This window comes from Podarcis cretensis (genome assembly GCF_951804945.1).
Source record: "Podarcis cretensis genome assembly, chromosome: 3".
Classification (NCBI taxonomy): Eukaryota; Metazoa; Chordata; class Lepidosauria; order Squamata; family Lacertidae; genus Podarcis; species Podarcis cretensis.
In genome coordinates, this window is record NC_137172.1 from 117,786,698 (window position 1) to 117,798,732 (window position 12,035).

Consider the following 12,035-nt stretch of genomic DNA (forward strand, 5'->3'; position numbering starts at 1 on the left):
GGACAGCTACATTTAAGTTCATATAGACATCTGTATGAATTATATTTTAAAAATGCATATTTAAGTTGGCAGTACTTTGCATAGTTTCTTATGTAGATGAAGCTCAAATATTTGGTATCACTTGGCAGTCAGCATATTCTTCTTGATGTGAATGAAGTTAACATATACCATGGATGCTTGGGTTGCGAATGTGATCCGTGCGGAAAGCACGTTCGCAACCCGCAGTGCCATGTCTGCGCACGCACAGGTCGTAATTTGGTGCTTCTAAGTATGCGCAAAGCGTGATTTAGAGCTTCTGCGCAAGTGCTGGAACCAGGAAGTAACCCGTTCCGCTACTTATGGGTTTGGCACGGTGCGCAACCCGAAATCACACAACCCAAAGCGTCTGTATTGCACACTGCTATCAAAAACCCCAGCAGAGAAAGTTGAATGGAAGTTTCCCTATAGGAGGATCTTCCCAGTTTGGAAGAAAATTAAAATAAATGGCAGAAGTTTATAAAATAGATGAGTCTCCTATACCAGATGCTATGAAAGGAAGTTTTTATTTCAGCAATTTACTTTTTGAAAAAGGCAGCAAAACAAAATACGAAATTAAACCACATTAATTTGGGGAGGGGGGGCAACACTGAGAATTAGAAACAAATCACAGTTATCAGCAATTTTAAAAACACATCCTGCCAGAGAGGTGGCAGGAATGGAATAGTTAGTTTCAAACCATGCCCAGTAACACTAGCATAATTCTCACCCTGCCTTCTAAAAAAAATGTTCAGGTATCACTGGTCCAGCTAAACAAGAATATTTCCACACTGACAAGGTATGGCAATTGCATAAAACTATTTTATGCAACCCTCAGTTTGAACTGGTTTCTATGCTCATGGGTCAAGCCTGAAAAATAGTTTAGCAACTTTAGAATTTGTTGCTAAACAAGCATTTCTCTTGGCTATGTGATGAAAAAGACTGGACGTTGTCTAACTTTTTCTCCCCCTCACAACCCACAGTACCATTTGCTAGAATGTCGTTGCAAAGACGACCTTTACTGTTAAGGTTCTTGCTCAGTGACTCTGCTGGGAAAGATAGAAAGAGGAATCCTTTTCTTTTCTTTTAGCCCCTAAGAGCAGATTCAGCCTCTCCAACCTAATATTGCAGAATGCTACTCACATTTGCAAGAATTCCTCCACGCCAAACAGCACAAGTCGACAGAGAACATGAAACACAAACCGCACCGCACACAGACTCCCCAGACAAGTTCCAAATGGCTGAGCAGAGCCAGATTGTATAGTTGTTAAGTTTAAAAAAATATTTCTTGCATTTTGAGAACAAAGAAGTAGAGTGTTTGGTGCAAGTGTTCACCCTGGATCTAGTACGTCACTTGAAAAACCATCCAGAAGTTAACAGTCGCCACACAGCTTGCTTCATCTTCTGCAGTACATTAAGAATCCCTTCTTCAGTAATGCTGCTTTGTGTTTCACCAATGCATCAAGATACTACAGGTGTCATATCCCACAACTGTTAAAAAGATACAAATATGGACAGTGAGAAGAGATTCAGGTGTGATTTACTGAATTATTTGTGGATAGGTCTAACAAGTCGACAGCGGACAGGGTAGAACCCAATGAGGGACAGATGAACCCAAAGTAGGGTGGCATGCGGTCTGCCTCTTCACAAAAGTGTTAGAAAATCTGATATATAAGCTAATTGCCAAATGCCACCTTAAACCTAGGCTGTAGTCACCACAACAGAATGTCTAGGCACCATTTCCCCCACAATGGAATTATTCATTTCATTTTTATACCATTTTATATTTTAAATAAAAATCTCACATTAAAGCATCAAATAAAGCAATCCAGAATAAAACAAACTCAAACCTGAAGGAAAATATAAGATCCTTCTCTAAGTGACATTCTACTCTCCCCATATGTATTTACCTACTTAATTTAGGGACGCGGGTGGCACTGTGGTCTAAACCACAGAGCCTAGGGCTTGCCGATCGGAAGGTTGGCGGTTCGAATCCCCGCAACAGGGTGAGCTCCCGTTGCTCGGTCCCTGCTCCTGCCAACCTAGCAGTTCGAAAGCACGTCAAAGTGCAAGTAGATAAATAGGTACCGCTCTGGCAGGAAGGTAAATGGCGTTTCCGTGCGATGCTGTGGTTCGCCAGAAGTGGCTTAGTCATGCTGGCCACATGACCTGGAAAAACTGTCTGTGGACAAACATCGGCTCACTCAGCCAATAAAGCGAGATGAACGCCGCAACCCCAGGGTCGTCCGCGACTGGACTTAACGGTCAGAGGTCCCTTTACCTTTACTTAATTTAGATAGCTGCCCCATAGCAGAAGTACTGTAAGAAGCCAGTGTAGTATAGTGGTTAGTGTTGTACTAGGAACCAAGAGATCAGGGTTGAAAAATCCCCACTCAGTCATGAAGCTCAGTGGGTGAGCTCTGACCAGTCACAGGGCCCTTGAAATTATAAACAGTAAGAAAAGGTAATTCTGCTTTGATATATAGTAAAGGTAAAGGGACCCCTGACCATTAGGTCCAGTCGTGACTGACTCTGGGCTCATCTTGCTTTATTGGCTGAGGGAGCCAGCATACAGCTTCTGGGTCATGTGGCCAGCATGAGTGAGCGGCTTCTGGCGAACCAGGGCAGCACACGGAAATGCCGTTTACCTTCCCGCTAGAGTGGTACCTATTTATCTACCTGCACTTTGACGTGCTTTCGAACTGCTAGGTTGGCAGGAGCAGGGACCGAGCAACGGGAGCTCACCCCGTCGTGGGGATTTGAACTGCCGACCTTCTGATCTGCAAGTCCTAGGCTCTGTGGTTTAACCCACAGCGCCACCTGCATCCCTCTTTGAGATATAGGGGACATACCTATAAATCCCACCAGGCAGTACTTACCTTAATAACTTTGTCTGTCCCAGATGTCAGGAGCCACCCTCGTGTTGCATCAAAGTGTACATGGACGACATTGTGTTTGCTGTCATGAAAAGTGGCTGTGGGAGCACGCCTGAGGGAAGAGCAAACAATGAGTGAAGCAGAAGCTCTGCTTTAGAAAGGGTGGTGGAATCTATTAGTAAGTTGATTTCTCATGTCTGCGTTGCTCTGAGGGAGCATCACTGTGGACACATAATTCTTAAGGCTTGGAGAAGAGAATTTCCAACATTTAGTCTGTTGCAGTATCAGTTTCCCACAGAAACTGGAATGTTTTGTCATGGACGGGTAGAAGGTAGGATAGGTAGACAACAAGGAAGGAGGGGAGAGGACCAGGGACTGCTACTTACTCCTCATCTGTTATTGATTCGTAACAACTATCACAGACTCTCACATCAAATTCGAACCCCATCAGTGGTATGGAAGAGCGCTTTGAACTGCACTTGCCACATACTGCTTTCCCGCACTTCCGGCAATGATGCTGAAATTAAAAACACAGCGAAGCACCACTTGGACGAGATGAAAGAACAAGGCCAGACATATTTGTTTACATGTTGTAGCTTATCCTACAAAAGGGAGTTATACAAGGGTATTTTGTAAGATTTGTCAATCCGGATCAAGAATTAGCAAGCTATTCTGGAGGAGGAGGAAAAAGGTGAAACTGTTTATAGCTCTAACTCTATCTAGACTAGCATTTCATAACATAAAGCCACTATTTCTGTAAGAGACATTGCTTGCCTTAAAAAAAACACACTTATTTTTTTCTAGACTGTAATCCTATCTCAACATAGGATCAAGTGCCCTCGATAGCCAGCAAAATGAAAATCTATGGCAAAACAGTTCCCAAAACCTTCCAATTATGACAATCGCATTTGACTTATAACTGCAGCTTTCTCATTTATTTGAATGCTTCAACCCTAACAAACAATTCATTATTGGTGGTAATAATATATTGATAGTATGTTTACATATGGGCATGTAACATGAGCAGAAGGCAAATAAAACGTGTGTTTAAGTTTGAACAATGGATGATTTCACCTTTCCCCAGCAGCTCCCCACACAGCTGAGCAAAGCCCACACTATTTTCTTCAAAGGGCAAGGTATTCCATTATCCCCCTGATACCCCCTTCTTGATGACATCCATATTTTATGTACAGGGAGCAGGGCCCACCCATGAGGCAAAGCAAGGCAACCAACTCAGGATTCACAGTGGCAGCAGATCCGAATGAAGATCTTAATCCCCCCCTTCTTCCCTGGTGGAAAGAGGGGCACTATTCTGTGGTTCACCTCAGGTGCCAATATGTCTTGGGCTGGCCCTAACATGAACTGAGAAATCCATCACAAACACCTATAAGTATTAGAGTGGGTTTGAAAATATTATATTATTTCAGTGGGAAAGGTCCTTATCTACACCAGTCCCATTTAAACTAATTTGTACAGATTCATTTCCATAGGCTTCTTTTTTGTAAACCTTGGATTTCACTCAAGCCTAGTGATACTCTCATCTTGGCTGTTTGGGCTATACAGTGGTGCCTCACAAGACGAAAAGAATCCGTTCCGCGATTCTCTTCGTCTAGCGGTTTTTTCGTCTTGCGAAGCAAGCCCATTGACGGCTTAGCGGATTAGCGCTATTAGTGGCTTATCAGCTTAGCGGATAAGCAGATAAGCGGCTTAGCGGCTTAGAAAAAGGGGGGGGGGGAGGAAAAAAAAGTCGGAAAAACTCGCAAGACATTTCGTCTTGCGAAGCAAGCCCATAGGGAAATTCGTTTTGCGAAGTGCCTCCAAAACGGAAAACCCTTTCGTCTAGCGGGTTTTTCGTCTTGCGAGGCATTCGTCTTGCGGGGAACCACTGTATAAGGATCCACATTAGGTGAATGAGTTCACTATTTAATGTAGATAGGACACTGATCAAGTGAAAACAGGAGTGTGCCTTCAATTATTTAAGCAGCAGCATACCACATACCTGCCTAAGGCCTATTTTCTTGCAATCCCACATTTGTTTGAAGTTCCAGAAGAACGGCTGATCACACTTTTGACAAGAGTCGCTATCCAGCCATTCAGGCGTCTAATGCAAGAATGAAGATGGAAAAAGCATCAAGTCCAGCGGCAAGTGGATTCTATATACAGATCAAAACTGTAACAGGATTAGGGCCTTTTACGACGTCCAAGCTACACTCCACTATGGGGCTGCTTCTACCGAGCAGCCAATAAATTCCACATTAAAGTACTTCATGCAAGTTAGCAAATTTTATACATATTTTCTTATTTTGCAGAGTTTACCTGCACGGCCTGATAGGCAAGAAGTTACAGGGCAAACATGGTTTCCCAACACTGTGTTTACTAATGACAGGGGAGCACTAGTGGGCAGAAAAGGGTGTCTTAATGCTTTGCATTCCTTGTCCATTTCTCCATGAAACCTTCCCCCAGCATGCTCTGAGAACAGAACATAAGCTAACAAGAGAAAAACTGGCTTGGCGAAGGACTAGTAGCAGGGAAAGCATTAAGCATTTCCTTTCCAACCTGTAATTTCTCTTCTGTCAAGTGACTTTTTACCCCACACACTACTCTTAACCAGCAAACATCTCTTTTGCCAGGATAATACATAGTCTCACCCTGAGTTGAGAATGGTGTGGCTGAATTAAATGCATTTAATTATAAGCAACTCTCAAACAGAGTCCCTGATCCTGAAAAGCGGGTTCCCATCTGAATGAGACACTCTCAGCTTCACAAAAGGGCACTTTTAATAAACTCAAACCTAGTTAAGAGCATCAAATCTCACCACAGAGTGCCAACAAAAACCCTTTGAAATCCTAAGCCCCATTCTCACCTTCAATTCATTTTCACATTGAATGCAAAGAGGGAGGACCACCTCATTAGCTGACCCAGTCCCTGCTGACTGCATGTTCAGCCGGCAATAAGAATGGGCCGCATGTGTACACGTATAGCTATACAGGGTCTCACTTGTGTACATTGGGAAACCAGCGCATGTCAAAGTTCCCGGTCATGCATATAGCTGTTATGCCTATAGGACCCACTCTGCCCTTTTGCATGACCTGCTTGGGATCAGGGATGGGGCCACTAGCCACAATACTATTCCCTCCTCCATTTGGTCAGTCAATGCATGAAACAAGAGAAGAGTATACAGAGATACTGCTTTTCTCCATCTACTGCCTAAAAAGAAAATACCTTATATTTGGATACAAACTGGACTAGCTCCCCATGCCCTGGTTCAACACATCTGTGCAGAATAGCTGGTCTTTTAGATCAGAATCTTTGCTTGTTGACAGCCTGACCCATCTGTAAGCCCATTTCAAGCTGACTATCAGTCTTATAAAGTAGAAGGCTAAGAGAATCCCACTGTCAGGGGTGGGGAATTTCAGGCCTGGGGGCTGAATGTGGTATCCTGGCCACTCACTATCTGACCTTATATCTGAGGAATACTGCTCAGGCCACATCCCCTCTCTCCTGGCTGTATCCTTCAGGATATCTGCTCTGTGCCCTCCATAAGCGTTTTCCCCAGGATGGACTGTGTACTTTAACTGTGGAAATGTCTCCTGCTCACCTGGGTGGAAGTTGGATAGAGACAGAGACTGTATACACAGGTACATACATATGGAGACAGAAACCTCTGACGTGGGGTTGGAAGGTAGCACACTGAACAGGTCTGTTGCTCCATCTACTTTTACTTCTAGTTACACCCATTTTTACTTCTGGCCCTCCAGTGGTTGCTCATAAGGGAATGCAGCCTTCAAGATGAAGGTTTTCCCCACCCCTGAGATATAGGGACACATGAGACAGAAAATCTACAGCTGGACACTGGACTGAAGCGCCATCTGTTCATTACCAAATGCATCTCTATAATCGTGGGACGCAATGTGGCGTTTGCCTCCTAGGATGGGTCATAAGGAAAGGGTTAAAATAGGTGTGATGTGATTGGCCAGTGAGAATGCAAGGGGGGAATAAAAGTTAGAGCGGGAGGTTTTGGAAGTCAGTTAAGTTGAGTTAGTTGAGGTTTGGGAGTTGAGAGTTGAGTGGAGGAGAGTTGAGGTTTGGGAGTTGAAGAAGGAAGAGGGAGGAATAGGCAGTGGGTTGGTAGAGTTGTATTGAGAGAGAGTGAGGGGAATTGTTAGGTGGAGTCAGATAGATAGTTGGAATAATCAGTTTGAAGTTGTTAGGAACTAAGATTAAGAAACTGTCAAGAAAAACTAACTGAAACCATAAGCTTGTTCCTGCATTTAAAAATAAACTTGATTATTTGTTTATGTTAACAACTGACTGGACTCCGTGTGTCCCTGTGAGATACGGGGTGGTGGCAGTGGAAAAAGCAATCGCAGAGGTGGCACAGGGTCAATAGAACGTCAAACGTCCAGGGGCCCTGTGTGTGATCGCCACACACAGCTTTGAAAAATAGGCACAGAGATTTTTTTTAATAAAAAAAATCCAAGTTCTATTCCAAGAGACGGATTCCATACAGATGAAATTAAAATTTAACAGAAGTAGTCATTCCAGTTCAGTGACTGTGTATGTCTAGGATTATAGACCGTAACTGCAATGCCCTGCAAAGCATTGTCCTGTCCAACAGGAACTAGTTCTGCCATCCTTAATGGTTCAAGATTGGAATGACATGGACAACTCAGCAGAGAAGTCATTCAGGGCAAAACAGAAACTTGCAGTTTGTGTGAGGCAAAACAAAACCTTTGTTTTTCTAACTACAGCAGCAGAACTTTCCACAGGTTGGAAACTAGCCTGTAGCTGATAGTTAAGAGCCTTTTCCACCTGCTTTTTCAAAACAAGGAACGTGATCTATTGTTAGAAACCCAGTGGGGACTTAATATTCCCAGAAATGGATCTGCAGATCAGGCCAGCACCAGGTTAAGACTGGGAATTTTGAAGAAGTTTGTATTCATCTGTGATCTGTTTTTTGAATATAGGAGGTTCTTTTTAGTTTTATTGCCTCTTGTTGTTAGTGTATGCCACCATGGATCTGTCTAAAGTGCAGGATACAAATTTTGGAAATAAATACACGGCTGACATTTTTTAGATGAAAGAGCCATTTTCCAATTACTGGCTCTGGTCTTTGTTCAAAGCAAGCTTGTTTAACCCGGTTAAATATTGCTTACCACTTGCCCCACCCCAGGTTCAAAACATAGCTGAGCAGAAAGGTCTGCTACAAATCTGTATCAGGCAATACTATAATAACAACAGAGAAATTCTTAAGAGTAACTGCACTTAATGTTTTGAGACTGGGAATTCATGTCTGTAATAGGCAAGGCATTCTAAAAAGAAACTCATTCCTAGGAAGAAATATGTACAAATTCCTAGAACTGCCTATGTTTAAGACACTATCTTTTGTTCAAAACCACTTGAGTGCGGCAACAGAGGGATTTATAAAAGTTAGGCATGATCCTGAGAGACAATTTTCTTCCTCTCATACTACTAAATTTTGGGATTACCCAATGAGCTGTTGGTAGAGCGTGAGACTCTTAAATTCATGGTTGTGAGTTCAAGTCCCTTGTTGGGTGAAATTCCTGCACTGCAGGAGGCTGGACTAGATGATCCCATGGTCCCTTCCAACCCTAAAAATTCTGTGATTGGCAGTAGATGCAAAACGGGTAAGCACTTCTTCACTGAGTTTATAATTAACTTTTGAAATCTGATGCCCCAAGATGTGATGTGGGCCACCGGCTTGGATGACTTTATAAGGGGATTAGATAAATTCAGGGAGGATGGGTGTATCAGCAGCTATTAGCCATAATCACTAAAATGAACCCTCCATATTCAGAAGATGTCTGCAAAAACATCCCTCCCTCCCTGCACAATGTGTCACACCTACAACCCTTAAGTAATGCCCATTTAATGCTAAAAATATTAGTGGATAAACAGATGTACCCAATAGAAAAAAGTGCTATATGAACCCAAGTTGTGATCAAGTTCAAAGAGAGATGTTTGGGGAAACTGGCCTTCAGTGTACTCTCAAAAATATTCAATACTGAAAAAGCTGTCATTTCCCTGACCAGATAAAGGAGAAGAACTGAGTATGTACCTCCTGCCTCTCAACATCCATATTCCAGACGACGATTCCTCCATCTGCTCCACAAGAGATAAGCTGCCGTGTGTGATGGGCATAGAAGAGTGACTGAACTTTATCACTGCAGCAAATATACAAAAAATAAAAGTTAGAAGATAATTGATGAGTAGGAAACAGCAATTTGAACGTGCCAATTTCCCTCTGTGTCAAAGAAACACATTCATATGCTTGGAATGGGTCAGATTCTGCAGAGCAGAAAGCCCAGTTGTGCAGAAGAAACAAAAGCATGGCAAAATTAAGCAAAAAGAACAAACTATGGCACCATTTCTGAGGAGCAGCAATTTCAGCTGCAAGCAATTGTACACCCATCCATTAAGTTGTATATTTCTGTACACCCCCCCCAGGTGTTGTTCTGGGGGTCCTCCTGCCATTCAGAAGCAAACATTTAAGGGCCTGGATTCCAAGCCTGCATCTAATCCTACTCCCCTTATATAAAAAATAAATTCCTTCAGTGAGATGCCTGACCTAGTCTTCATAGCATCAAATACGTATTTTGTGAGGAAGCTCAGAATGGTATCCACAAGGACTCTCATGTGGGGTTCTCAAAGGATTGTTGTGAAGATAAAACTGCATAAATCAGGCTAACAGCTGCTAACTAAATCATCCAGCAAGTTTCAGCACTGATCTAAACCCTGCCCTCTGAATAGAGTTAAATAGAATGCACTGCAACCTATTGCACCTCAGGCTGGTTTAAAATTTGGAGGAGTAAGAATTCCGAAGGCTATCTGCACTTGGGTGCACATGTCAGTTCTGGAAGTGTGAATTAGATGGGTTCACATTGTAATTCAAAATTCTCACTCCAAATTTTTGCAATGCAGTTCTCCACCCAAAAAAGTAGAAAATGGGTCATTATATAGGGAAAGTGCTTGCAAAATTGTGTACGTTAGACAAAATGTCATACAAAAATACATGTTAAGTTTTCCTGCAAACTTTTTAAGAATTGCAGAATGATGTGTAGATGGTGCGAACTCCACAAGAAATGAGAAACTGAGATGCCAAAACTGACAGATTCATCCAACCCTACTCAACATATGTGTGTGTGTGTGTGTGTGTGTGTGTGTGTAAAAGAGAGAGAGAGAGAGAGAGAGAGAGAGAGAGAGAGAAGTTTGTTTTTGGGATAGCCAGGTGTTTTTAATTGGCTGATGGGAAACCTGTAGCTCCAACTCCCATCAGCACCAGTGAGCATGCTCAGCACTCAGGGATAATAGGCCTTGTGGTCCACCACCTTCTGGAGTGTCACAGATTAGCCACCCCTACTTTATACTTTACTTGCTAGAAACCAGTTTTTTTAGAGCGTGTGGGTTGATTTGAAGGTTCCTGAATTTTATGCTGAAAACTTCATTATATCCACAATTCTCAGTGAGAGATATCTGCCTGAATAAAAGCAGGCACGTTCTGTGGGCGAGATATATCTGAAAGGGCAAAGCATTTGATCAGCGCATTGTACTTGTGTCCTTGCAGTTCGATGGCTGTTCCTTTTCTTCCTCCGATGTCCCACATAATAATGGAATGATCAGAACTGCCGGAGAACAAGACACGCTGCACAGGATCCCAACAGAGGGCAGTGATTCCACCTGGAAATATTAGGACAGGGAAGAGGGGAAGGGGGAAAAGGGACGATTTTTACTATTGAAATACAGGAGCTTATGTAAACTGCCAGATCATCATCAAGTAGCTAAGGATTTGACTGCATTTGCTTTAAATCTTTTAAGAGCCTGGGAACTGGGCTGGCAGCATTAACCCTACAGATGATAGACATGCACACGCTTACACTAAACTGGGGTACTGATAAAGAATTCCTCCTCCTCCTCAATTTCACTTTTCTCACCCAATTATGACAAACCTGAGCTTCCAGCATCAGTTTGAAGAATGCACTACTCTATCTGTACTGTCATCAAACTGGGGCAGCCTGCTTGTGTACATCCTCTCTTTGAGCAGACCTGCTCTTTATGTAGCACAACTATCAAACCAATGGACGTCTTTTGCATGCGAAAGCTGCTGTGCAATCCCTCTGTGACAGTACAGCTTTGTGAACCACCACTTGTACTTTGCGAACTTTGAAACTTCTTTCACTGACGTTATTTTGGAGCTCTCTATTCGTTGGAGCTCTCTATTCCTTTTCTGAACTTAAAAATGGAAAGTGTAATGCTGGTGGTCAACAAAAGAGGTTTAAAGACTGTCTCAAGGCAAATCCGAAAAAAATGTAGTATAAACACTGACAACTGGGAAACACTGGCCTGTGAGCGCTCCAGCTGGAGAACAGCCTTTACCAAAGGTGTCATGGGCTTTGAAGACACTCAAACTCAGGACACAAGGGAGAAATGCGCTAAGAGGAAGGCATGCTTGGCAAATCCACACTGTGATCATCTCCCGCCTGGAAACCAATTTCCCCACTGTGGAAGGATGTGTGGATCCAGAATTGGCCTCCACAGTCACTTACGGACATTGTTAAAACCGTGTTTATGGAAGACAATCTTACTTGGCTATGAGTGATTGCCAAAGAAGAAGAAGACATTTACAATATGCTGCTCAAGCTGCATGGCCCTGTAAACCTTCAATAAATTTCAAGCAACCGCAACAGCTAGAAAAAACGTATTGCAAAGATTGAAGCAACTCCCACAGCCCGAAGGATAGTGCGGGGGTGGCACTTACCGCGGGGGTGGCACTCCTGGGAGTGATGCAGTGGCTCGTCCACCTGCAGGCTCTCCGCTGCCCAAAATGGCAACATGGGTCTTGCGCAGCTGAGGGGCACACACGCCTCCTCAGGTACCCAAGCAGCTAGCTACGCCACTGCCCATAGCTAAGAGGCAGTTTCCTCGCCACTTGCATGGCATTCCCCATTAGTATTCATATACAGCAATCCCAAGGGACTAAACATGCACCGAGTCATACCTGTATGTCCCCTAAAAGTTGTGATCAGGTTGCTGTTTTCTTGCTCCAGTTTCAGGATGGTCACTTGCCCCGAATGATCACCGATAAAAACATGCCGGGTCTCCATATCAAATCTGGCGAGGAAAGCA

At 43.3% G+C, this 12,035-nt stretch overlaps 1 protein-coding gene and 1 long non-coding RNA gene across 2 annotated transcripts in view; one reads left to right on the forward strand and one right to left on the reverse strand.

The window, feature by feature from the left end:
- Nucleotides 1-523: 523 nt before the first annotated feature.
- WDFY2 (WD repeat and FYVE domain containing 2) overlaps nt 524-12,035 on the reverse strand; it is a 56,588-nt gene continuing 45,076 nt past the window's right edge. The window contains exons 6-12 of the mRNA XM_079969988.1: nt 11,908-12,020; nt 10,463-10,589; nt 8,971-9,076; nt 4,891-4,992; nt 3,278-3,408; nt 2,895-3,003; nt 524-1,506 (exon numbers count right to left, since the gene is read on the reverse strand). Of these exons, the coding sequence (XP_079826114.1) occupies nt 1,477-1,506; nt 2,895-3,003; nt 3,278-3,408; nt 4,891-4,992; nt 8,971-9,076; nt 10,463-10,589; nt 11,908-12,020 (718 nt within the window). The 3' untranslated portion in view covers nt 524-1,476. The remainder of the gene's footprint in view (nt 1,507-2,894; nt 3,004-3,277; nt 3,409-4,890; nt 4,993-8,970; nt 9,077-10,462; nt 10,590-11,907; nt 12,021-12,035) is intronic.
- LOC307212731 lies at nt 6,496-7,198 on the forward strand. The gene is made up of 2 exons (XR_013837152.1): nt 6,496-6,932; nt 6,968-7,198. It is a non-coding gene; the product is annotated as an uncharacterized lncRNA (long non-coding RNA).